We start from the raw sequence: 27194 nt of genomic DNA on the forward strand, positions 1-27194 counted from the left end.
ACAGTCCAAAAAGCTTCTTAGGTTACCTGTTGGTTATAAACTGTTAGCCCTACAGTGGATGAACAACCTGTCAAAGGTGTACCCTGCCTCTCAGCCCATGACAGCTGAGATAAGCTCCAGATATGTATGGATAATTTTCTTTACTGTATGTATGTGAAGCCCTTTGAATCTGAATATATGATCATATACAAGCAAAATGTACTTGACATTTCAAGTGAACAAACAACCCATGTGAGATCACATTAATTCCATAATATCAAACCAGTTTATTTTGAGGATGCCCAAGTTGACCACTGTTATGCACCGTTTTGAGGCGACAGTAGAAAAATAGATTCCGTGAAACTAAATGCAACTTAATATCAGTCTACAAACATGGTTTCTATGATACCATACAGGCACAGTGTACCTGTTACAAATCAACACAAGCAATCACACATTTCAGATGGTTCAATTTCAAAAGGTGCTAAATAACACTATGTACACAAAACAAGCTACATGAGATTTCAAAGAATTATTTGATGCAGGCTGGTAAGCTGGTAGAAAAGAGCTTGCATAGACATCAAAGTCACTTCTCCAATAAAAGCCCAGCCGCAGGCAGGGGAAGGCACTGACTTCTCTACAGCAAAAGAGCAAAACAAGGACTTTTACTCAATGGAACATTGTCCTGGAAAATAAAACAACCACCCAACACGAACACGGGGAGGAATCTGGAGTTTTGCATTTTTTCCCCATGAAGCAACCAAGATGGAAAAATGATTTTTCTGCTTGGCAACTCTATCACTGCTAAGCATAGAGCTAATATCTTCAGATCCTCAACATATTCCTGTTACTTTTAAAGTAAAAGGAAAAAGGGGTGAAAAGTGTTCTACAAACATGGCAATCCACAGCACCTACTATATCAAACAAACTGCCCTAGATGCATAACATTTAAGAACAAAAATAGTTTCTGAGACAATCTTTCTGTTTATACCACACATTCTTAGTGAGTTTTCATGACAGAGACAAAGTACACAGTGTTGTCCACTACAGTAAAAACACAGACCTTCAACGACCACTAAAATGTGATAGAAACCATTAAAAATTCATCATGTGGAACTCAATTCATTATATACAATTTTCATTGGAGATATGAGCCAGCAATCGCCAACTTTTCTTCAATATAAGATTCCTTTTGTTCGAGATTCATTTGTTCCTTTTTCCCTTCAGCTAATAAACAGACGGCTCCTACAGTGCAATGATACTCGTGAGGTCGAATGCCAGCTGTCGGCTGTTACAGGTTTTTAATTTGTGTACTTGCAGGGTTGTGGAGCTACAGCTGCTGCGGCCCATTAACAGTATATTTAAAAGCATCAACACTGGCTCTGCACATCCACAATCTCCGACGAGCTGGCGAGATGGAGACATGGTTTAAACATTTGGGCATGGTTGAGCCCACCTCCGCCATCCAGAAAAGCTGCAGTGTCTGTGTATCTTTAATGTGGACAACAGTCAAATAAGCAGTTAACGGGGGTGGCATTATAGAGACATCATACTTGATTGAATAAAGATAGCTAAAAGTGAATATTCCAAGCGCTAGTTAAGGCTTTAGATTTGATTACTTACTTTGAAATGGGAGGAAACTAACACGCTGACGACCACTCTCTGCCAAACACTGCTTAATCATTTCAGACCTTGATATGTACAAAAAGACCCGACCAAACATGGGAGTGTACAGTACTGAGATTGTGTTAACACCTAGGTGTATCAAAGTTATCCTTGCACAAAGACACGCTCTCTCACACACACAAACACACACCTGGCCTAGCTGCAGATCCAACAAATCCCCAGCGCTTGATCTGATCGCTGTACAGACATTTTCAGTAGAATAAGGTCATCCACAAATGTCCTCTCTCACATGTAGCACACAGCAGGAAGCAGTCTGCTTCTGAAATACTTTGTGGTTTAGGCAGTGAAGCTGCCTGGATCTGACATCATACAGACTGTCTAATACCCAATAAGACTGAGTCAGGCTTTTGCGTTGACTTGCACCTCTGTTGCGTGATGTCTAGATAAATTCAGCGCTGCATGTGCGAACACGGCTTATGTCATGGCAACCTGATATTTTCCACTATATCTCAGTAATGAACCTGCCCATGATCCTCCGGCCCCGTGTGAAAACACCAGACTTCTGCCTTTAAGCCAGACAGTGAGGCTGTGATAGGTTACGTCTGACACAATCAGACGCGGTTACTTGAGACTGACAAGCTCTGATGGCCTACTTCCAGTCGGATCCAATTCCTGCTTTGTGTGACCAAACCTTGGCCTTTTTTTTTTTTTTTGTTAAACTCAACATTAGTGCAGAACCAGAGCAGGAGGAGAAGAATAGTCAGGTGAGTTATAGCCATGCTAAAAGAAGAAATGGAAATACCAGTTCTGGGAGGGGAAAGAACACTGACAGACATATTTACATATGATTTTATCACAATACTCTATTCCCAGACTGTGTGCCATTGTTCATTTATGTAAACTGAGATCTTTATCCTGTGATCTTCCCATTCTGTGCAAGAGACAAAAGAGCCAACCAATGTAATCTGTTTTCAACCATCATTTTATAACTGAGCTTCATCTAGTGTTGCGACTTCCTCACGCAGAATTCATGCAGCATAGAGCTAACCTCTTTCTTAAGAAATGCAAGAGACCAATCTGTCCACGGAGAGCCTAAGAAATCCTCTAAACCTGCGGGACTAGGCAGACTTGCATTGACAGCTAACCTACAGCTCTTACCATGCTGACTGCGTGATGGATAGCACAGTGTGATAGAGGTAGGACAAAAGGACAGATTCTATAAATAGCAACCATCGACCACCCCTTTTCCCTGCTTCTCTCAAACTCTCTCTCTCTCTCACAGACACACACACACACACACACACACACACACACACACACACACACACACACTTAGTGCTTTGCTATTCATTATGATGGACAGCCACTCATCTCTTTTTCCCTTTTCTTAACCCAACCCCTGGTCTTTAAACTGGGGTTAAAGTGCAGATTTCTTATAGGGGTAGTCAGGTTTGCTAGGTGACCTGCGGTCTCTGACAATCTCTTCACTGACACTGTTTCTGTGAGGCTGCTGGAGTGGCCCTGGGCCTGATGATTCTCCAGCTAGACCCATCTCTTCTGGGGTCTCTCTGGGTCCTGGGTGTCTCTCCTCATAGTTGTCCATATTCCCACTGGGGGACCGTAAATGGCCTAAGCCATGAGTCAGGTCTGTCTCATTTGATCGCCCCTTTGAAATATGTCCCATCCTAGGTTGGGCTCCAGAGGGGCTAGCAAGGAGACCATCATGCCTCTGAGAGGTTATACTGAGGACATCCAGTCGTAGTGGGTCTGAGGCAGTCCGACCCTGTGTATGGCCCTGGGACTGAGAGTCAGAAACATAAGGAGGAGGATAGGAGCTGGAGGCGGTGCAGCTGTGGCTGTAGAGGTCTGGTCCAGCAAAGGAGGGCAGTGGGTGTGTGGAGGTTGGGGTTGCAGGTCGGCAGGAAAAGTCATACAGGTCAGGGAACTCAGCTTGAGCTTCCAGTTTGGGCTCAGGAGCGTGTCTCTTGCAGGAGTGGCCATGTCCAGGTCCATAGCCATGGCTGAGGCGGGAAGAAGGGCAGGGCCCATGAGGCAGGTGGTGGCTCTGAGGGCCTTCCCTCTCCATTTCTGCCATGTGCTGCTCCCTCAGAGTCATGACCGAAACACCTAGCGCAATGTCAGGCATGAACTCCCTCATAACCGGCTCCATGCTCATCTGCATTGGAAAACAGATAAACATTTATGACAGAACCTGACAATCAAGATATTCATATCCCAAAGCATAAGCCGCTAGGAACATTTGACTCAACAAAAATAAATAAATAAATACAAATAAAAAGCATGTGGCACAAGGACATGCACGCACATATACACACTCACCACTTGCTGGTCTGAAAGCAAAGCTCGGCCCATAGCCTGTGGGTTGGTGCAGTCAGGGGGCTGAGGCCTGGGCACAGAGGAGTAGTCTGAGCTGCCATGCTTGGTGGCTGCATGGCGCTGGATCAGGGTGCGGTTGCAGGGGTAGGAGAAGGAACGGGTGGGGGTTGGCAAGGGCACGCGAGGTCGCCACGCACCCTTGAGCTGTGCGTGACTAGGTGTGGCAGGGGGGTGGTATGGGGGAGGTGGAGGAGGTAAGGGAGGGTGGAAGCCTGCTACTCCTTCCAGCTCTGTGAACATGCTATCCATGGCTGGACTGCTGTTTACCCGACAACGACCCACCTGGCGCAGGGCCAGTATTGGACTCTCATCTCCAAACCTTTCATCTGGGAAGAACTTGTATGGATTCTGCAGGTAAAAAATAAAAATCATAAATCTCATCCTCCAGAGATCTCCTCCTCCCTAACCCTGGGAACACGCTCTGCTTTCTGCCTACCTGCAGTAGCTCAGTGGCTCCGTCTGCCAGACCAAACTCCCTCAGCACCCGCAGCTGCAGCTCATAGCTGACGGTGGCTCCCTCGCCACAGTTGAGGGCATACGCTCTCTGAACCTGCTCTGTGTGTCTTAGCTCATGCAGCCTCCGAATCATCTCCTTTACCACAGATAACTGAGGCACTGAAAAGTGAAAAAGAATACAAAGTCAGACATCAGAGTAAAATGACGTGAGTCAGTTAAAGTCTTCATAGTTTGAGTCTTAACGTTGTAATTTAATCAGGGTGCTCAGAGAATCCACTGAACGGCATTATGTTTACAGATACTTGAGCAGTTTCTCTGTTAGTCAGCAGTTTCTCATAACACTTAAGTCAAGCATGTGCATAATCCAGCCCGGGGGCCAATCACGGCCCTAGGTCAGATTTTATATGGTCCCTTGCTCCTACCCTATAAAATGTATTATTCATGGCCCGCCACCACAAACAGAATTAATAAAGTGTCATTTCTCTTTTCACCTCATGGTAGCAGCACCAGTAAGTCATGTTTAAAATGAACCTGAGATGCTGATATTCAGCAGCTTCAGCAGATCCTTATGTTATTTTATTCTCGATATGTGAATGAAAGCAGATTTATTTTGTTAAGGTTCAAACACTTGATCACCATAATTCTTGTGTTATTGAAAATAAAGTGTTAAAAATTCATAATGTCTATGCTTTAAAAACAAGATGAGAAAGCTTGTTGGCCCCTCAATGATATACCATGAATAAATATGGCACTCTTATAAAAAAAATAAATAAAAAAAAAAAGAAGAAGAAGAAGAAGAAAGGTTTGGACACCCCTGACTTAAGTCAACCATAACTGTGTAGCATCTGCGACACTGCTCCTACCTGGAATTTCATTTGCCACGACTGATGGAGCTGTGGTTGAGTTGCTTGCCATTTGCTGGTGGTTAATCATGTGACAACACTGAGGCACAGCGTTGTTGACCATGTAGAGTGTGTCCGGGACGTTGGACATGCGCACTAGTCGCAAACGCACTAGGTCTGTCTGCTCGACCATCATTTCATCAAGAACAGACTGAGGACACATAAAAAAAAACATAAGTCCTATGTGCAACTCAAGGACATGGGGAACATTTTGCAAATTAGTTCCACTTGACTGACACTTCATCTAATAATGACACACTGGTCTATGGATATGTCATAAATATTCATGGCCTCGGGAAGGCCTATAAGTTATTAGGAAAGTTTGCAAACGGACATAAAGCAAATTTCGGTCAGACTGATAGAGGCCACCACTGAATACTAAATGATTTGTATGCATAACAACAACTTGGCATGGGTAGTTTTAGCACGTCTGAGCTATAAACAGGTCGACAAATTTTACATTAGCCCGCACCCTTTACAGAAACTCTGCTCACTTTGGCGATAGCTATATGGGACACAAATATTCCCCCGGTTTCTGCCCTGTCTATAACCCCCATTAATCATAAATAAATGAACCTTACCTTAGCCTCCTCCACGTAAGGAGAGAAAAGGCGTGGACGCACATAGATGCCTGCATTTTTCTGACGCAACCAGGCATTGGCTTTACCCCCCTCAGCTGTGGGTAGCATGTCTGAAGGAGGGGTGCTTATCAAACCCCTTTTGAGCTGTGAATAGTGAAGAATGTGGATCAATGCTCAATCTATGAAGGTCACAATAACTCAGAAACACCAGTCATAAAAGCACAGCAGCTGAGAAAAGATAGATAAGTAACACTGACTGCGTCTGCGAGGACGTCACTGTTGGGAGGTAAGATGTGCTCTGTTCGGATGAAGGGCAGGAGCGGAGACAGGATCTCCTTCAGCTCCTCCACATCCAAGTCTCTCCTTTTCACTCCCCTCTTGTTTACGCTGTGGGCTGTGCCACTCAATAGGTTGGGTTCTGGGTAAACAGGAACGACCACGGTCAGATATTATAATGATTGTAATGCTTTTTGTGCGTCAACATTTATTGTCAGAGTTTACATACACACATCGTGGTAATTTTGGGTTTTATATGATTTCTTTAAACTGTCTTCTTCCAGGGAATGACTCTACAGTAAACCTCTTTAAAGACTTTAAAAAACAAGCCTTAGGTGCACAAATTTGAATTTATCTTGGGTTCTCTCTAATCTACAGAGACAAATAGCAAAGGCTTAAATAAATACATACAACCCCATTAATATTTAGTTAAATATTAATTTGCACGTTGCACCTCGAGCAGATGCTTTTTGTAGCCATCAACAAGTTTATGGTATAATCCTGTCTGGATATTTTACCCCTCTTATTGGCAGAATTGATTGAATCCGTTTAAATTGTTTGGTTTCCTGACATGGACCTAGCTTTTAAGCAAAATGCACAAATTTTAAATAGGGTTGAGGTTGGGACTTTAGTAGGCAATTCCAAAAGCTTAGCGTTATCCTGCTTTATCCAAAAAATGTTTTGATGTGTGTTTGGGATCACAGTCCTGTTGGAACACAAATGTCTCCAAATTTCAACAGTCTTTGAGATGAAGTTGAAGAATGTGGAGGTAGTCCTCCAAATTTTTCAATGTATCAGTAGCACTGGCAGCAAGACAGCCTAACAGAATGATGCTACTGACAACATACTTGAAAGCTGGTGTGGTGCTTTTAGACTTGAAAGCATCACATTTGATTGATTGATTGATTGATTGATTGATTGATTGATTGATTGATTGGTAATTTATTTCAACATGTGAACAATATACAAGTACATTTAGAAAGAAATAAGAGAGAAAAAAAATACTATACAAATTACATACAAAAAAACATTCTGATTAATTTACATGTTGAAAGGGAGTGGGAAGAAGTATACACTTATTTAATCCCACCCCTGTCCCATAAATTATCAGTGAATATTTATTCAGCTTCCTTACTGATATAATTTGTAATAAAAATAGTGAACAGATTTCTGATATACTATATACTATAATATCACATCATGAATTTTTTGTTTGTTTGTTTTTAAATAGAGACATTCACTTAATTTAAATATTTTCCTTTTCTTTATAGATCGAGAAGATCATATTTTTATAACTCTTTTTGAACAGTTTTATGTTTGGACATTGCTTTAATTCCATATTCAGTTTGTTCCATAGTTTCACTCCTTGAACAGAAACACAAAAGCCTTTTCTTGTAGTACGTACCTTCATTGTTTTGAAGTTACAAAAACCCCTTAAATTATAACTTCCTTCTTTCAAAAAAAACATACTCTGAATATTACCTGGCAGTTCTTTATTTTTTGCTTTGAATAGAATTTGTGCTGTTTGGAATTTCACTATATCGTCAATTTTCAATATTTCAGACTGCAAAAATAGTGAGTTTGTATGTTCCTGTAACCTGCATTGTGGATGATTCGAATTGCTTTCTTTTGAAGAGTAAAAAGTGAATGTAATGTGGTTTTATAGTTATTGCCCCAGACCTCTGCACAATAGCTTAAGTATGGTGAAACCAGTGAACAGTAGATGTTAGAGATTTTCTACATTATACATTATAACCAAATCTCTATAATACAATATAATCAAGTAAGCCTTATATTCTAACCAAGTAAGCCTTATATTCTAACCAAGTATGCCTTATATTTTGTGTGTTCATATATTTTCACATAACCAAGCCTATTGTTGAAGAATCACCTAACCAAGTCTATTGTTAAAGGAAAACTGATGCATTCCTTACCTCAGTGTCTGAGATGTTTGACAGCATGATATAATGATGCATTCTTCACTTCAGTGTCTGTGATGTCAGATAAAGCATGATATACTTCTGTATTCTTATCCCAGTGTGTGAAAGATCAGATAAGCTGATTTAATGTTTAACCTCTTCCCTGACAGTTAAAAGAGGAAGTACTATGTAACCCATTTTTGCCTTATAAATAAAGCAAGCAAGCCTGTGCTCGGTGTTTTGTCTTCTCAGAGACATTCACCCGTGTGGGTGTCTTCTCAGAGACATTCACCCGTGCGCACGTTTTCTAATTACACTCTGAGTCGGTCTGCAGTTGTCTCATTTCTCTTACTTGTGTTTGAACAAATGTCTACCCCTGACAGTAGAGAATATGAAGTGATGTTCTGTCGAATACCTGTTTTGCCTTGTTTAGTACTGCAATGCTTCGTGATACTTTGGAATGAATATATCTTACGTGAGCTCTCCAGTTAAGTTTTTCATCTATTATTACCCCCAGAAATTTATTTTCACTGACTCTTTCAATATCAACACCATTTATTTGAATCTTTGCATTAGTATTTAAACTACTATTTCCAAATAACATCAGTTTAGATTTATTCAAATTTAATGATAATTTGTTTTTATCAAGCCAGAACTTCACTTTACTTATTTCATTAGTCATATCCTCCAATAAATTCTGCAGATCATCACCAGAGCAAAAAATGTTTGTATCGTCAGCAAAGAGAACCATTTTTAATACTTTGGACACTTTACAGATGTCGTTAATGTACAAGTTGAAGAATTTTGGACCCAAAACTGACCCTTGGGGTACACCACAAGCAATGTCCATACATAAGGAGCAACCACCATTTATTTTCACAAACTGCTTTCTGTCACTTAAATAACTCCGGACCCAATCTAAAACTACCCCTCTGACACCATAACGTTCCAGTTTTCTTATTAATATATCATGATCTATAGTGTCAAATGCCTTTGTCAAGTCTATGAATAACCCAGCCACATATTGCTTTTTGTCTATGGAATTTGTGATGTATTCTATTGAATCTAATAGTGCCAATGATGTTGATCTGCTTGATCTGAATCCGTACTGACTCTCAGTGAGTAGTTTATGTTTATCTATAAATTTTTCCAGTCTGTTTTTAAACAGTTTTTCAAGAACTTTTGAGAATTGGGGTAGTAAAGAGACAGGCCTGTAGTTTGTGAAATGGTGTTTGTTTCCAGATTTGTATAGAGGTATAACTTTTGCTATTTTCATTCTGTCTGGAAATCGACCAGTTTTACTTTTCTAAACAGCTTTGTCTTATGTGACCATAAAGCTTTCCTCCAGAAATTCATTTGGCTTGTGGGCAGCTACAAATTACAGTCGAGTTTTGAAGCTTCTTTTTTGGTTGGCACCCTCTAAGATGCAAAACGCTACCTTGTCGACAGTGACGCTGGTGTTGCAGCAGTGTCCAGTTCACGGCAGGCTCGAGCCTTGGTAGTAACGAGTTTCGTCTCATCTCTTTTTCTTCTTCCAGACATTAGGAAAGTGCTGACACATCTAAATAATTTTTACTTGAGTACAATTGTTTGAACTGGTTATCCTGGAATCTGCAGTCGTTTAAAAAATGGCTCCAAGAGACCTTCCCAACTTGTGTAACTCTGTGACTCTCCTTTTTAGATCTTCACTGAATTCCTTGAACTTTCCCATTGTTCATTGTTCCAACTACTGGTGATTCCAATAAGTGCTCAACAAAAATCCTTTTTATGGTGCAAAGAGAAACTACCAGCTGTAGTCAATTATCAACTTCTCATTATCATAATCATAATGAGAGGTTAATAGGGCTTGGCCTTGTCAACGTTAAGGCTACTGTAGAACTTTAAGCACCGTTTAGTAAAAGATTAGTAGGTATATTTCCAATCCAAAATAAATTCATATTTTTACCCTAAATTCTTGTTTTTTAAGTCATTAAAGATGTATGCTATGCAATCATTCCACCCTGGAAAAAGAACAGTTTAAAGAACTCTTCTGATGAGTGGATGTAAATATCTGACCACCACTTTAAGTATGATAACACTTTTAGTGCTTTTACATCAACCTTCTGGCTGCATTTCAAACCTTTCGCACAAGATCGTTTTGACAAATTATAGGGATCTTGAGGAATCAGGCTGCTCTCCCTTATAATATGAATACCAATAACCTTGATCATGTACCCCTCAGAAGAGCATTAATTATCACAATAGCAACAATGACATGACAAATCAGATTGAACCACTTCCTGTTGAATTTATGGGGTAAAGTTTGGCTCTTTTTTGCTTTTAAGTATATTCACAAGGCTCTAGTAGGTGGTAATTTCCTCAGAGCAATTAGGGGGGCTGCTCAGAGGGTAATTATAGAGTGTATTATCTTACCCCTGTCTGCCATCCTCTTAATAAGCTGCTGCTCGCCCCACTTAACAACATACTTAAGAATGTCCTGTTCACTCGCCTGACAGAGAAAGAGAGATATAGGACAGAGAGAAAGCAAAAGACAAAAATATTATTAGGACAAGGTTAGATATTGTTGGGAACAGAACAGGGAAGGTATGACACGAGGATAAAGTGAAAATGCAATATGTTCAGGCAATGTCCCATCAAAGCTTGGGTCTGGTTTGTTTGGGTAGTTGGATTACAACACTTCACCTCAACCATCTGGTGTAAAGCCCAAGTTGCTTGGCAGTGCAGATGACAGCTCAGCTTTGATTAGGTTCTGGGTTTGAAAGAATTTCTCTCTAGGGAACTGTTTTTCAACTCTGGAAATTCTGGAGACTCAGCGTGTGCACGTGAACAGCGTCAGCACATGTGGACAGTGTGTGACTGGGGCAGGGACTGTGTGTTTGTATACAATATTTTCATGCAACTATCACAGATTCCCAAACACTGTGAGGTGCTATAAGTTGAGAGACGTTTCCTTACCTGTAGGTAGTCAGACTGAATTGCACTGAGAAGGTGTTCTTTGCCAAGTTCGTAGAGAACATCCGAAGTGACAACTTGACTGAACTCCTCACAGAGGAAGTGCATGGCCTGCCTATGGACCCACTTGGAGCCGTATGGTTGGGAGCTCCACTTGAGAATGGGGACAAGAGAGTCCAGAGACAAACTCTCCACAATAATGTCTTCACAGCCTGGGAGAGGCAACGAGACAGACAAGCAGAAATGTATCATATTCTGAAAAGAAGTGCATATATTGAAGTCAGAAAGATGTCACTTAACCTTAAAAAAGAAACACTACAACAACAAAAAAGCCTGTTTGAAAATGTATTTTAATGATTTAACTAAACAATTATTACAGTACGGCAAGTAACGCTGCAGCCTCTGCCAAACCATCAGTAGTTTTGACTCATATTCACCGACCCAGGGAGTCTCCCTCTAGTAGCCCCCACATCCTCCATGCTGCGTTTCCTAAATCAGAGCACATACCAGAACAGCAGGCAGCGGCTTTACTCTAACACACCAACCCACAGAAATGCCTTTGATACCTTGATGTGTTTCAGTCTCAAGCTGCCTTCTCTTAACCGTGATAAGTAAACACAGCAGCTTGCGGAAACGTGCTGCCGGTGCACAAGCACACACTTTGCAAAGGTGTACACACAGACCACTTGTGTGCATAAATCAAAAATGCATTAAAAGCCACAGAAGGCTTAGGGAATTATGTGCCTGGTGCTCTAGTCATTTAAAAAAAGAACCAAGTTTTGCAAATTCAGCCAACAATGGCACTCAAACTCTTAACACTTAATCTAACACGGATCCATTTATGCAGAAATAAAGCCTCCATGTCCACTTGGATTAACATATGATCGGTTTGGTCAAGCCATCTATCACAGTTCCAAACGAGAGAGTCTTAGTGGCTCACATTGAAAGTTCTTCTCCGATCATTAACACAAAGTGGACATTCATGAAGATAAAGCCGACTGACTGATGTCCAGTCAGAGCTGTTCTGAAGGGAAATAAAAGCTTCCCAGCTTCCTCATTCCAGGCGGTCCTGTCCATCAGTTCATCGTTGGAGGAGCAGCGGCGGCAGCAGCAGCACTCCTCTGGGAAAATCTTAAACTAGAAAATCTAAGCTGCTCTTCCGCCCTCAAACCACCACTTTGAACATAAACGCCGGGAAATTGGACACCAGACTTCAGAGCGATGACCCCACTGATACTTCAGCTTCATATCCATGCAAGCTGTGTGTACAAATTTTTGATTCGAATGGAAAAGCAACCATAATGTACATGCACAGCTATGAACCCTTTGGGTGTTTTTGCTTGTAAATGCAAGTTCGAGAAACACAAAGCAGACGCCCGCAGTCTTTTCAGCTGAGGCTGCATCATTAAGACAGATGTAGCTGAAATGTGGGCCTGCATATTTTTTTTCTCCTTTTTATCTGCTTTAAACAGACTGAAAAACGGGAGAAGATTTCCAGCATCTGCCTCATTGCCCACTGCTGGTCGTTTTGCTATTCATCTTCTAGAAAGTCCTCCAGTCTAGTTCAATTTGATTTTATTTATTTATTTATTTTTCACCCTCCCCTTAAAGCAGACACACAGGCATACGTCCACAAAAGCAGGCAATTCCCCACTTGGGACCAGTGGCACAGGAAAGCAAACAGCTCTGCTCTCTGTTAGCCCATTCGAATTCTCAGTGACAGCCAGTCTTTTAAAACGCAGCACTTTTTAATTATGAGGTGGAGATTAGAATCAGCATTATATCTAGTACTAACCCGCCTCCCCCTCTCCACGGGTGGTGCACCACATTCACTGGAGCTTAGTCGACTGACAAGAATATCAACAGAACAGCAGGAACAGCGACAGTCAGCTCTACACTACACCAACTTTGGAATACGTATGAATTTTGTCATGCTGTCATGATTTGGAGCTCTGTGTTTATAGACCACACAGTCTCCAAAGCCACTTAAAACATCAACTGCACTCAAAGGCATGTAAACAATCATGTGGATGTAAATCATCTCAGCCAATCAGTCAGGAAATGGAGCTTCAGTCAAAGCAGTCAAAACACAAGATAGGGCACTGAAATCGCTGGTCGGTCAGAGAGCAAGAAGGGAAGGCAGCAATGAAACTGCACTGAAGGGCTATCATCTCTTCAGCGCGCTTGAAAAATTAATAAGGCTTTTAATACTGGTTACTATTTGAGTGAGATGTAGTCGTAAAGGGAAGCCCATCTTGAGAATTAATAAGGAAGAATGACAGAGAGCTCTACAAAAACCTCCAAGGGCCAAACCTCCTTGTAGCCGGAGGGAAGCAGCCAAGGAGCACGTAAAGGGGGATGACAGTGTGACAGATGAGAGGGGGCTCTTTCTATATGAAACCCCTGACATAAACCTCTCTGCTGTCTCCTAAAGAGACGTCGCAGCAAAACAGTTGGATGGCTTCTTACAAATTTCAAGTCTCATAATTAACCCAAATTAGGCAGATAAACACACTTTTCCAAAATGCACAAAAATATCTCTAGGAATGAAGTGATCTCAAAAAGTGTAACAACAGGAAGTTAAAGAGTAGAAAGAGAGACTTGGATAAAATAGCATCAGGTTAACCTAAACTATTTCACCACATTCCACTTTGAGGTTTGACGGGAAATGATTTGAGCTGTGCAGAACAGACGGAAAGGGAGCAAAGAGGGATAAAAATACCCCTCGATTAGGGGCTTGTTGAGAAGGTGGGGGGGTGGAGGGGGAAGACGAGGTGATGGTGTGTGGGGATGACACCATATGCCTCCTTGTTGCTGGCTTAAGCTGCCAGAATGACCCTGAGAGTGACACCCAAAGCTTGAGGGTGGGAGCTGGTGTCTAACCAGTTGTGTGTCCAGTGCTATTAAAATCACCACACAGGTCTTAAAAAAGGTAATCGACTCTCAAGCCTTCAGTCAATACAGCAGCTACACAGTATTGATCCTCTGCTTTTAAAAGATTTTAATACCAGCATGTTTATTGCAATAAAGTGCTGTGTGTTAAAAAAAAAAAAAAAAAAGATGTACATGTATATTTTTTATTACTTCCTCTGTAAACAGAATGTGTGGTTTCCTCTTATCAGCTTAAAGACCCACACCTACTTTAGCACATTAAGATTATGACATGGACTATATTTGTATTAATGCTGCAGCATAAGTTTGGAGAGAAAAAAAAAAAATTCTGGCTACTCTATAGTGTGCCAACAGAGCATATAGACTATGTTATATATCTGCAGCTGCCTCACCATAAAAAAATAACCTTTGAGCTACAGAGGAGTGAAGAATTGAAAGAAAACACTCACAGGCTTTTATTGTGAAACGACAGTGGTGAAGCTGTCAAATCGCAAAGTATATTTTAAATATTCTGGATGTAACTGTAAACGAGTGTCTTAAAATAATACTGGTTTGATTTCATTAGAAAGCACAAAGCAGTCAAACTCTCTGGTCTTTATAGCTTCATTTCAGTATTAGGCAAACTAATTTCCTATACTGTGACTATGAAGATCATTATTGGCCGAGAAGACACGATAAAGTAAGAAATTGTGTTTTGTCACTTTTGGATTCACACGGGCCAAATTCGGTAGTTTTGCATGTATTTGAAAAAGACTGCTTTAAATACTGCATACTTGAAAAGGTTATTCCGATTAAAGTGGATTTTTGTTTATTTGTGTTGGAAACTGCAAAACGCTCAGGTGCCACTTTGGAGGAAGTGCAGTGGAGGAAGCGACTGGCTCATGTAAAAAGTATGGCTTTAACCTTTGCTACCAGGGTCAAAAAAAGAGTGTAATCTGAGTAAAGATAGAGCAGAAATGAAGTGTTGACAGAAGCACCTCATGTAACAGAGAGTGGGGCTGTATGCCTCCAGAGGGAGAGATAACCTATATCAGCCTGTTTCTAACACCCGTCACAGCTAGAGTAATCTGCAGCCATATTAAGTGCAGAATATTAAGACACTGAGTCTGGTAAAAAAATGACATGAATGCATGAAAAGAGACGTTATAGCAGGGTTGAGTTTTGCAAGGCATCAACTCACGTACAAAATTCTATCCTATTATGATAAAAGTCTAGCTCATATTATTAAGTTAATAGAAAATGACACAATTATGACAGGCTGGACAGGCAAATTGACTCTAAACCTTATGATCAGGCTATTGAACTACAGTTGGTTGCTGTTAAGGTTTTAAGCAATTTGTCGTAGAGACCTTGCCAGCACTTTGACTCATGTATTCTGCAGACAGGAAGGAAGAAATTACTTAGGAATGAAACTAAACAAAAAAATTTTGAGGCAGATTGTTTATCTGGGACTTTTTTTTGCTCATTTCCAGCTCCATAATTTTAATCTTGTACTCTGCTAGAATTGATTCACAGTTCGACATAATGATTATTTATATATCCGTATGTTATACTGGGCTGCTGTTCAGACTCTCTGCTACTATCTGAAACAAGCCCCTCTCCATTTAAGCCAACGTTCCTCTGGCTGGCTGCCCTTTAGAAGGAAGATTTATGGCAGATGGGAAGGGCTTCTGTCCTCACAGCCAGAGCTGTGTGCCCAACATGACCATATTAGGAATATGTCACTGATGTCACACAGAGCCACGAGTTAAAAAAAAACAAAAACAAAAAAAACTGTATGAAACAAAGCATTTAGAGCAATAAGAAGCCGGAGCTGTTGGCTCACAGGGATTATTCACATATAAACCAACCCACATTGGCCATGTTTATTATGAGCATTGACTATCCTAATAGTATCAGTAAGACAGAAAATAAGCAAAATAAGTCAAAACAGAAAAATGTGGTTGCTATCACACCCTATGTTGTTGATATTGTGACTATGACTTACCTTGAGCCAGCATGCTAAACTCCAAAAACAGAGCAATATGGTACAGCTCCATGGCCTCTTCAGTGCGTGTGCTGGCCCCACGGCTCCCTGACACTAGGGCTTGCACCTCACCGAGGCTGCCTGCTGAGGGGCTGCCACGCAGCACCAGCCCGAGCTCGACGACATCCGTGTACATGCAGTGGAGAATAACCTGCACATATTTTCGTGGTATTATGGACTCATCCAGCACTATGCGGGTGGGTGTCTGGAGTGTGCGCTCTGTCATTTCCTCGCCTGTGCGAATACGTCGCTGCAAAAGGTTCCGAAAGAAAGGAGAGCGTGCTGACAGGATAGCTTTGTGAGCCCTAAGGTCCTCGTCTGGGGTCCCTGCAGCTCCTGGGGCCCCATTGCCTCCTTGACTCACTGATGTTGCTGCAGCCACAGCTCCTCTCTCATTACAGCTCTCTATCATTTCAGAGTCTGAAGAGAAGCTGAGCAGAGCGTCATAGTAGCACATGTAGTCAAACAAGCCCTTCATGTCTGCCTCCAAGGAGTTAGGTGTACCAAACTCCTCGCTTAGCTGCACTAGCACATCCACATTCTGAAGCCTCGTATCCTCTGCTCCACCCACCCCAAACTCCCCAGTGTACAAGTAGTGAAGTAGGGCGGAGAACATGGGAACATCAATGCCAGCCGTGTCAATGTCCATTAGAACCTCTGCTCCGTACCCGGGAGATGAAGACAGCAAGGTCTTAAAAAAGGGGCAACGGGGAGCCAGGATGGCCCGATGAGCTGGAAAACAAGTACCCCGAAAGATGAGGTCCACATCTGTGCAGTACTTGTGCTGGTAGAGAGCGGCTAGATCCCGCTGCAAGCTAGGAGCCTCTGGACGTGCGAGGCTGGCCTGGAAGCTCAGCTCCTTGAGGGCTGCCGTTCCCTCATACTCCTCCACCAGGGCGTTTGTGTCACGGACGTCCCACCCTGACAAAAGCTCACGCATCTGCCGCGCATGATCCGCTGAGCGGCTAGACTTCCTCCTTTTGATGAACCTCCGCTTGAGAGTCGCCAGACCAAGACTCTTCTTCTTCCTGTCTGCCGGCCGCTCATGGCCGTGCTCCAGGCTGTATAGCTTTGACTCCCAACCATATCCCTGCTGAGAGTAGGATGAGGTCCCTGGAATAAAAACAGCTGAAGGTTAGCCTAAAAATTATTGTGCTTTAAATACATCTAATTATAATAGAAAGAAATTAACAGTTTTACATTACAAAAAAATAATTAATGGTGGGTGGTCAAGCTTTCCCTTACACACACACGGCCCTTTTTACATTTTTTAGTTTTCATATTGGGAATTGTGACATTTAGTGTACATTCATAACATGTTTTAGGTTTACCTGACAGTCCTGTGACAAATGTGTTCATGCCCCCCCCAAACAGCAACTATGGGTCCACAGTTTGTAAAAACGAAACAGTAAAAGGTGGTATGTACAGAAGTTTCAATGCAATTCAGCCACAATTTAGGCAGATAAACACCTTTTTCTGCCAGCTGAAAGACTTTCTATTCTTGGTTAAGCAATTTTCAGACACTCTTGCAGATCACTTCCAGTTCTTTTTTTTTTTTTAAAGACTGTCTTACACAAATTGCATGTTAAATATACCCAGATTTTCAGTGATGTTCATGTAATGGGATTGTGAGAGCTCGATAAGGCGTCCATGGCGTAGACCATGTATATGGATCACTTCCATTTCTGTCAGCCCAACCTTCCTGCAGCTTCTTTTACCATCATATGCCCCCCTCCCTTTTTTTGCCCACCAGACATGTTTTTTTCCTGAAAGTTTTCTTGCTCAATAATATTTTGTTGATTTTCACAGTTCCCTTTAAATGCTATTTTTTAATGCCATTCTGGGCACTGGAAATTGTAAGCTGGAAGCACTTTGATATCTTTTTAAAGCTTTCCCCTGCCTTGTAGGCGACACTTGGTTTCATTTTCTCATCCTCAGTCTTTGTTAAGAGGAACCCACGGTTACTGAATCCTGGATATGTTTGAAGAGTCAGAGAATTTAATCAAAGAGAAAGTCCTAATGGTAATTCTTCTAAAAACCCCAATCAAATTCTACAAGTGGAGGGCTTCCACAACTTTTGCACAAGCAAGCCACAGTTATTTCTCAGGTGTTTATTTTCAATTTTTTAGGATCAAGAAATAAAATGAATTTGAAAAGAGGTTCATTTTAGAGCTCCTTTGCTGCAAGAGCTGTATTTGTTTCTTTTTTTTTCCTTGTTTCAAAAGCAGCCTGCACCAGTTTACTGTTGTATATCTGTGCCCTGCTCTATCAAGCTAAGGACACTCATGCCTGACCCAGCTACCAAAACATCTGGATCTAGTTCAACAACTGGAAAAAAAAGGAAGGAAAAAAGTCTTTATTTTTTTTTCAGACCAAACCTTGATCATCACAGACCCAATTATAATCCCGTCCTACTTTAGACTCCTCCATCAACGTAGGTCCATTCATGTATTTATGCCCAATCAATTACACTGAATAGCAGTTATCTTTTGCTTGAGAGGCAGGACTTGTACGTCAGAGGAACCTCTGCCAAGGAGATCCTCTCTGCCTGCCTTTCTCTCAGGATCCATCAGTGTGACCCAAATAGTAATCATTCTAACACTGTGAATCATCTATGGCCCCGGCCAGCTCAACCAAGCAGCTACAGAGCTCAGAGCAAACGGGAGAGGTCTCAGGGGCTACTGAGATAATTTGGCTCTTTGCAGTGCTTTCACTTTGAAGTGGAAACCCACATAAACCCCAGACTTAAGTCATTCTAAAACTGAAATAAACACTTTTTTTAACTTAAGAAAAGACTTATTTAAATTAATCTCTGGAGCAGCTCTCCAAACGCTCTGGCACTCAGGACTGCAGGGAAAGCTTTAAGAGCCATACACTAGACTCTGCCACTTTCTTCAACAGCAATCAAAAAGAGTGCTTAAATGTCGACAATATGTACATACAAGCAAACCACTACACTCCATGTCAGACAGGTTTTCTGAGGATACAGGTACTAACTGAAGGCCATATGCTATGCTCTTCAACAATGACAGTAGTGAAATTGGAACAAGACCAAAAGCGAGAGAGAGAAAACCCCCCAAAAAACCTCTTCACATTAAAAACTCAAAGTGCAGCTGTCAGCCCATTCAGGCCAGAAAGTAGGCTATAGTCAGTCACAGGGCTCGCTTCCTGTCTACAAGTTAGATTTCAGTTCTGACAAATAAATACTTAATGCAATTATTCGTCAGCCTTAAACAATAATTTAAGTCCATATGGCACAGTAAAGTAGATCCACTGCTTTTTAATGAATTCAGTTGTACTCAAACGCTCTGTTTAAGAGCTCTCATGCATAAAAATGTTCACCTATTGCACCATTAGTTGCCATGGAAGCAGGTTAATATAATGTAATGTGTATAGCAGACCATCCCATTATGTTTGTAGAGATATTTTTTAATCAAATCTGATTCTTGACTCTACTTTGGACATGAAGAGAAATTGGGTTTTTCACCAGTAATTCATCTAACAAAAGACATTTTGCCATATTGTAAAAATAATAATAATAATAATCATATACATGAACTGACCGGTGATGCACTTAATACCTATAAAAGTCTGTTGTGCCTGTGAACCTCCCCCTATCCGTGGGGAGCACGAGTGCGGGTAGCTGGATCCATTGGCACCCATCCTCGGTTCTCTTCACTTGCTATTTGGGGGTCCCCCCTCGTGCTGAGTCATTCTGCTCAGACAACGTATTCCTCTCAGTCGTCAGTTGCGGGTCAGGCACGGGTCCTCTGAAGCATCCTCAGAGCTCCAGGCCCAAGCTGCCATGGCTGGAGGAAGAACAGAAGGAGAGATATTTAAGCTTAAGAGTGACTGCATTTTAAATGTTGTTGACTGCAACATTGTGAGATTGGACTTTTTGGAAAGATAATGAATGTCAGTGTTAAGGAAGGTGAACAGAGGAGCACTTAATATTATCTATCGCGCTGTTTCAGCCATATTGATTTCACGGCACCGATGAATCATAGCTGTCTTGCCATTTTACAGGTTTGAAGTGCTAAAAATTGAGTTTTTGTGAAAAGTGAAAATTGCATGGTCATTCTCCTATCTATAATCTTCAACAGTGACTCCAGTTAACAGAGACTTCCCTATCCTCCCCTCAAGAAATGACAAGCAGTCAACTACAATGTAATCCAGATGTGGTGGGGGACTTTCAGAGGGAGGTACAACCCAGAACAAGTTACTCTGCTTTTGCCTGTTATCACCTTAAACTAGAAGTAGTCTAATAAATGATTTGGGTACTTTTCCAGTTCAGTCTGTAGCCAGTGAAAACTCTTTAGTGTAGATATGTTTGACTGTAGACTTAATCCAGTATTGTAACATATTATGTTATGGGGTGGGCAACAAATATACAAATATAGAACATAGCATAAACATAGCATAAATATGTCTCTTGACAGTGATTCTACAATACAGTTTATACAGGGGGGTGCTTCATTTTCAATCCTTCCTCTCCAGGAAGCTGATGAATTTATTTATCATGAAACTGTGGTTTCTTGATAAATAAACGACAAGAAAATGAATACAAACCAAACCAGAACTTTGTACCTTGCATTACTTTAAAGTATAGGAAGTCTAATACATGACCTGGGTACTTTTCCAGTAGCCAAACTGATCCAATGGGTAGCCAACATTTAGCCAAATCAGCTCCAGAGATGAGATTAACACCCGTTTTAAGGCCTGAGATATTAACACACATATACATCCACACACAGCCGGTCCTGGTGTGTATTTGGCACCCAGAGCCATTATGCTCGCATGGCTACAAATCAGTGTGGTCTTAATGAGGTTATACTCAGGTGGATATGTTTGGTCTTTAAGAATTTGATCAGGAAAAGTAATTCCCCCTGCAAATTCTGGTGGACGCAGCAAGTGATCAGCAGAACATTATAAAATAATAGCTTTTCATATCATTTAAATTATTTTCTACATTAATTTTCTATCATGATAAAAGAAAGATAATATATGATTGGATAATGGGTATTTAACTTCTATTTTATCAATGAAGGGAACATTTATGTTTTAGATTACACAAACCTTAACAGCTGACTTTATGCAAATCAGTTCTCCAATGTGACAAAAACTCTACCAAACAGACATCTGAGCACTCAGTTGGTTGTTAATTCATATGTTTGGGGGACCAGCTAATAATTCAAAGACAGAAGCTGTGCTGCAGATGCAGAGTTGAGCAGCTTTAAGTTGCTCTTTACAGTCATTACCATAACTTATTGCTGTGAGCCATGGCAATGGCCAAGCAGTTTTCCCTCTTCTCTTTTCGTGCTGTCACCAGCTATGATCTAAAAGAAAACAGGGCACCTCATTAACTGAGTGTACTGACGACTACTCAAGCTAACAATTGCAAACTGAGTCTATCTGGCTTCATTTCGACAAGCATGTAGACTGCAGTTATAGAGCTGGATTGAGGGGGTCAAGCTTTTCTTAAGATTTTGCACTCGTTACTCTTAAAATGTTGCCCAAGCTTCAGAAAGTCACACAAGCCCAAAGAGCAAACCAGAGAGCGTGCAGATGTCTGGAGACGTGTATGCCGGATATGGGAAGTATAACAGCGGTTGAAGTCTGCCCTTGGCTGGTGTGAGCAAAGCTTTAATTGCAATAACTTTTATCAGGATGTTATAAAAAACATTACAGAGGTGCAAAAAGTTGGAAAGACTTTAGGACTATTGGGGTTTTCCCAAGGAGGTTGAAATCCAGCAAAGACTTTACCAAAAAACAAGGTGGGATCATAAAAGGTCATTAAAAAGAAACAAAGGAAACTCTGTCATATAGTGTCCACTAAAAGAAAGACCACTAATCAAAACAGAAGAAAACTATAAGTCACTGCTCTCGGGGGAGCAGTGACTTATAGTTTTCTTTTTTTTCTCTTTGCGTTTCATTAGTTGAATCAGATTGGGTTTATCTATAACAGTAAGTTAGATGAAGTTTCGACTGCAGTTTATGAGTAGTCAATTCAGAAATGCAGGCAAATCCAAAGATTTTTGCAAACTACTTCTTGCAACCAAAGAAGAGGAGAAGATTCCCAATTTCCCTCTGCACTTACATCTTGGCATGAATGCGTCCCTTTATAAACATTACTAAGAAATTTGAAAATGTAATCCTCATTGTGGTCCTTTAAATAACTCAACACAAAAAGAGTCACGTATATATTCTCATTTAGTCTCTTTTGTATATTAGACCAAACTTAGAACTGGAGTGTGATGGGAGATCTGCTTTATCTCAGACTGCTGGTTTTCCTGCCTACCATACTAATAAATCATAGTGTCTGCCCCTGTAGAGAACCACTCCACAACCTCCCAAGGGTTCAATGGAAAACCACAGCCTCTTACTCCACACACAAATAGTCACCAGGCAGTCACACTAGAGCACTCCAATAAAAACATTGGTTGATCTTTATTTCATTAGACTGCTTTAAATAAGCCCCATCTTCACAGGGAATTAATTTGGACAAAATTAGAAATTGAATTTGAATATGTAGGAGAGAGGAAGCAGCCCTTGAGATATATACTGTCTTGTTTACAAAAAGGCAGCGGTGGTGGTGGTGGTTGGGGTTCTCTAAGGAGCAGAGCAGAGGCAGAATAAAACAAAGCAACTAACGCATCCATTGAACACCACACCAACTTCCCAGCGAGGCGGCTTTAATTCATTCAAATTAGCGAACCAAATTTAACTTTAGCTGCAGTGCTGAATTCTAAAACCATAATTTAGGGCAGAGACCTGACTCATAATGTGCAAGAAGCATTTTGGCCATAATCTCTCTGATGTCAAACATTAAGACACTTTCCTGCAGTTTAGATTGAAACACTGAGGCGCTCTGTTGTTGCTCAGGCTGGGAGCAGAGGAGGGCAGTGCCACAGACGGGGGAAGGCAGACACCAGCCGAGCTGGACTATGCGTCCCTAATGAGAGGTGACAAGAGACACTCCCTGCCCCCACCTACCTCTACGCACACGCTGTCATGGACACATATGCACCCTATCAAACCGCTCACCTTGCCTCAGTCATGGATCACTTTTATGTTATTTTAACAATCAGCCAGTTAAAGGGGCTTAAAAGACAAAAGAACAGCCGTTCACTGAACATACAAAAATTACTTGGCACGCGAACAGGAGCGATGTATTATTCAAATGACTGTCAGGGCTCTTTATTAATCATTTATGTGGATATCCTCATCATGGCTAGAGAAAACGGAAGAGGTGGGTACACAGGTCTTCGGTCCTGTACGCAAGCCCAAATTTTAGCAGCACATTTCTATTATTTCAGTGCAGCCTTTTCACAAGTCGTTTCCATAAACCTGAACTCATCTGCTGGAACACACACGCAACCGGCGTTTGAAGTCAAAGTGGCAGCGGTAATTAAGCTAGAATGGGCTTGACAAGATTTCGCCAAATTAAAGGTGATGTGGAGAATTACTTGGCTAGCATCAAAGATGATTGAGAATTTCCCATTTCATTCCTCTTCGGTAATTTTATAACAGCTTACTAATCTAAAAAGGCGCACACGTCTGTGCTCAAACAGCTTGAAGAAACCTGCGCGCTGTGTACTCTACTAGTCCCACTGTGAATCTTGTGAATAAAACTATGTCCGCTTTTTGATGGACGTCTTTGTTTGGTTCAGTGGCTAAATGCCCTAATCCTCTGGAAAGGAGCCAGTGCCACAGTCAGGCCTGAATGAAACACTGAAATACTCTCCCCAAACACTTTCCTGTCTGCAATTACACAGCAGTGTCATGCATTAAAGCTCTCACACACAGAGCTCTTCAATTTAATGTTTCCAAAAGGTATTTTTATTAGTCCAATGCTGACATATGTGTGTATCCATTTCACAATAGGAATCACAGAAGAAACAAAGTTTATGTTTCTGATTCACATACAACAAGAAAAACAAAAGATGCCGGCTTTGGGGGATGAAAAGAAGTTTTACTGTCACAAAACCTGTTAAATGACCTCTGGGGTAAGTTGCCCATTACGTCTTTTGCTTACAGAGCTGTACAGAAATACAGCTTTCAGTTACAGATTGTCTGACTCTTTTGATATTTGATACAATCAAGGGTGCTCTGGAAGGTCATAAAAAAGCAATGCAGCAGTGAGCAGAAACCAGAACTCTCTAACACAGAGTGACCTCCATGGCACTGATGTGTCTGCACACATCTCGCAGCAAGATACCCGACTGGAACAGCCACCGAAGGTTGGTGGAAAACAAAATAAAGTCCGCCCTTTTAAAATAATAGTCATATTTTGTCTGAAACGATAACCGGAGAACGCAAATTCAGAGGCAGAGCAGACCGCTTATGCCGACAATGTTTTTTGCCAATCAGGTAAATCAGCATAATGTTGTGTCAGGCCATTCAGCTGATTACAGATTCTGGCAGGAGAGCCATGGGAACCTAAGGAAAAATCAGAACAAGCTAGAAAACAGACAACACAGTGAAATGACAGAAACGGAGAGAGGAAACAAAAGTCCCCACGATGATGACTCATGGTGAGCAGCCTCAGGATTAGCCTGTGTCAACTAACAATATGAACCGTAATGGTGCATATTTGACATTTCACTGAGTACGCTGTCAGCTGATTACGTTTTGCTCTAGAGGCCATGAAACAAAATGGCAAATATCAAACACAGCTACCTCAAAGTTAATTTGTTTTCTTTCAGACCTTTGATTTGAATACATGATGGCAACTTATCCAACAAACACTGGACAGATGAATGTCATCCTGTAGGTGTGCTTGCAATGGAAAACCGAACAGAACCATCATGTGAAGTAGGCATACACTTAATGACTGCGCAAACATAACCCAGTTGTCGATCTTCAGAGAATGAATGGCAACTCAGGACACAATGGGTGCTTATTTTGAGTGAGATGTCAATGCTCATTGTTGGGTTCTCCATCCAACTGGCCAGGGTAAACAGCATTCAGGGTAAAGTGCGGCTGACTGAGTGGCAAGTATTTGCAAGCTCGCTGCCTTTTCATGCCAGTCATGGATTTCTGAGCACTGTAACACTGATAATTACATGTCATTATACAGCTCTGAAGCACTGACACAAATACTTAACCCAGCGAAATGGTAAACATGAGCACTAAAACGCACGGGGAAGGCACCTTTATTCAAGTGAGGAGCTGCAAAGACAGACAGGCTGCATTTTAGAAAAAGATGGAGTTAACGGACTGACTGCTGAGTCTACCCGCAATTTCAGTGAGATTACCATGGGATTATCGCAGACTGCATATGGCTCCTCATCACTTACATGGATGCTAATGCCAACAAACATCACATACGTTGTTAGGAAAAAATCTCGCCACAGCAACACTAATTTTCTATTGGATGGGTTAATGTCAGATACCTACACAATTCAAAGAAGTCATTGGTATCTAAATCTATTATGGTAATAATTGTATGACTTGTGGAAATTATTACAAGACCTAGCCACGCAATAAGTCTTCATCTTTACACAGCGGCTACAATTGCGGTTTAAGCTGTCCCCAAAGCTCAGTCTGTCAACTACTGTGTCACACAGATGCAATAATCAGCAACATGTAGGTTTTTCTCCAAAGTGACACAAAAATCACACTTATCCTGAACTTTTCTACCAATCCAGCCACACGCAAAACGAAAACAAATAAGAGCAGTCTTCTCCAGCCCGTATGAAAATAAATCTAATTATTTGCAAAGGCTTTGTTAGCCTGCCGTTATCACGGAGCTATTGTTGCTCTCTGGGCTACCGCTGCTCAGCGGAAGCTTTGGTTAAAAGTGCCTTTAAGAGCAGAGAAAAAAAATAAAATTAAAGCGGATTGTTTTTCGCGGCTGATAAATAAAAAAGGGAAGTAATGTCCAAATTGTATGGCGACAGCCCAGCAAGAGGAGTCATATTCACCACAGCCCTGTAATTAGTAGCATATCCTAAGAGGCTAGGGTAAGCTATCTCTGCGGTGTCGCTTTGACTTCAGCCCTCGGAAATTTACTTTGAGCAAGATGAGATGCAACTGTTGAAAAGCGGTCGTTAAAAGATATTTACCAGAAAGTGAGGAGCTTCGCAGGCATTATTTTTTCTTCGTTTCCCCTCGTAGTTTAGGCAGCACTCCGATCCAACTTGTCTCAGGCAGGGAGAGGGAGAGAGAAAAAAAATGCAGCTCAACACCTTCTTTTCCCAACTCTGCTCATTACGCACGGCTCGACGTCAACCTTTGGTCTCTAATGTGCAATAGTTTCCACTTGCATCGACTTTCCGGTGATTTTTCAGCATCTACCTCGACTAAAAACTAAACCCAGACCGTTTTAAATCTCGGTTCGGTTCGGTATTTCCCCTTAGTAGCACAACGCCTTGTTGGGTGGTTGTTATGGCCTATCCCAACGCTACCCGTTTCAAGTTAGCCAAAATAAGAAGGAAACTTCCGGTCATGTTTTTCAAAATAAAACCTTCAAACGCGAGAGTTTACTGCATTTTCGTTGTGCAGTAACTTGCGACCCAATGAAAAAGCATTTCACATCCCGCGTTTGATATTCAAATTTTGCACAAATTCTGCAGGTGTCGAATAAATTTAAAAGGCACGCTTTGCTCGTGCTCTGAAACGTCTTAATTTTGGAAGTAAAGTCTATCTTTCTTTGCGTTTAGGTCAACTTAACACTCTCATTGCTGTATGCCGACTGTTCAAGAGGCCCGTCAGTACTCACAGCAGATTGTGCAATATACCGTTTGCGAGCGCCCTCTAGCGTTTAATTGGTGGCAGTAGTCAGAAATGGGCTACGTACGTGTCACAATCATATGGTCAAGATAGTACTTCTCAGCTTCCCTTTATGTTTTATATAACTGATGACATTGTCAGTAATTCTGCAGGAGAATCGGGAGCTGTGACGAACAGCGGTATGCAATTTTAAGTATAATATTATAGAAAATGTTCCAGACAATGCAACCCAGCGCATGGTTTGTCTATTAACCTTTCCCTCTTTCATTTAGAGGCAGACCTATGAGATGACGTTACTGTGATGCAGGCTGCACCACCAATTTTCGCCTTGATTATTATGTTAAAGCTAACGGCAGCAATGCATCTTTGCAATACATACACGTATTGATCCCTTAACACTGTTTGATTTGGAATATTTTTCTTATTCAGTGTTGACTATTGTGTGAACAGGTAT

At 41.4% G+C, this 27194-nt stretch overlaps 1 protein-coding gene across 2 annotated transcripts; it reads right to left on the reverse strand.

Moving 5' to 3' along the window:
- Positions 1 to 256: 256 nt before the first annotated feature.
- On the reverse strand, positions 257 to 26404 carry btbd7 (BTB (POZ) domain containing 7). 2 transcript variants are annotated; one of them, XM_085343177.1, is made up of 11 exons: positions 26074 to 26404; positions 19588 to 19815; positions 15968 to 17119; positions 11092 to 11300; positions 10549 to 10624; positions 6199 to 6359; positions 5942 to 6085; positions 5322 to 5511; positions 4439 to 4617; positions 3946 to 4350; positions 257 to 3781 (listed from the first exon to the last, which is right to left on the reverse strand). In XM_085343177.1, exons 2-11 carry the CDS (start codon positions 19667 to 19669, stop codon positions 3023 to 3025), a joined length of 3357 nt encoding a protein of 1118 aa, XP_085199303.1. In that variant the 5' UTR covers positions 19670 to 19815; positions 26074 to 26404; the 3' UTR covers positions 257 to 3022. The 2 variants fall into 2 exon arrangements, with proteins under 2 accessions (XP_085199303.1, XP_085199302.1); XM_085343176.1 differs by having other exon boundaries at positions 19570 to 19815.
- Between the last annotated feature and the right edge of the window lie 790 nt (positions 26405 to 27194).

Source organism: Diplotaxodon limnothrissa, linkage group LG19, assembly GCF_057381915.1.
Source record: "Diplotaxodon limnothrissa isolate DT_005_m linkage group LG19, D_limnothrissa_male_GT1.1, whole genome shotgun sequence".
NCBI lineage: Eukaryota > Metazoa > Chordata > Actinopteri > Cichliformes > Cichlidae > Diplotaxodon > Diplotaxodon limnothrissa.

Coding starts and splice junctions, on each gene's coding strand:
- btbd7 (XM_085343176.1), bottom strand. CDS start 19,669: ATGGGTGCCAATGGATCCAGCTACCCGCACTCGTGCTCCCCACGGATA. Junction 11,301..15,967: donor GTTTAGCATGCTGGCTCAAG/GTAAGTCATAGT, acceptor TGCCTCTCCCAG/GCTGTGAAGACATTATTGTG. Junction 4,351..4,438: donor GAGCCACTGAGCTACTGCAG/GTAGGCAGAAAG, acceptor TTTTACCTGCAG/AATCCATACAAGTTCTTCCC.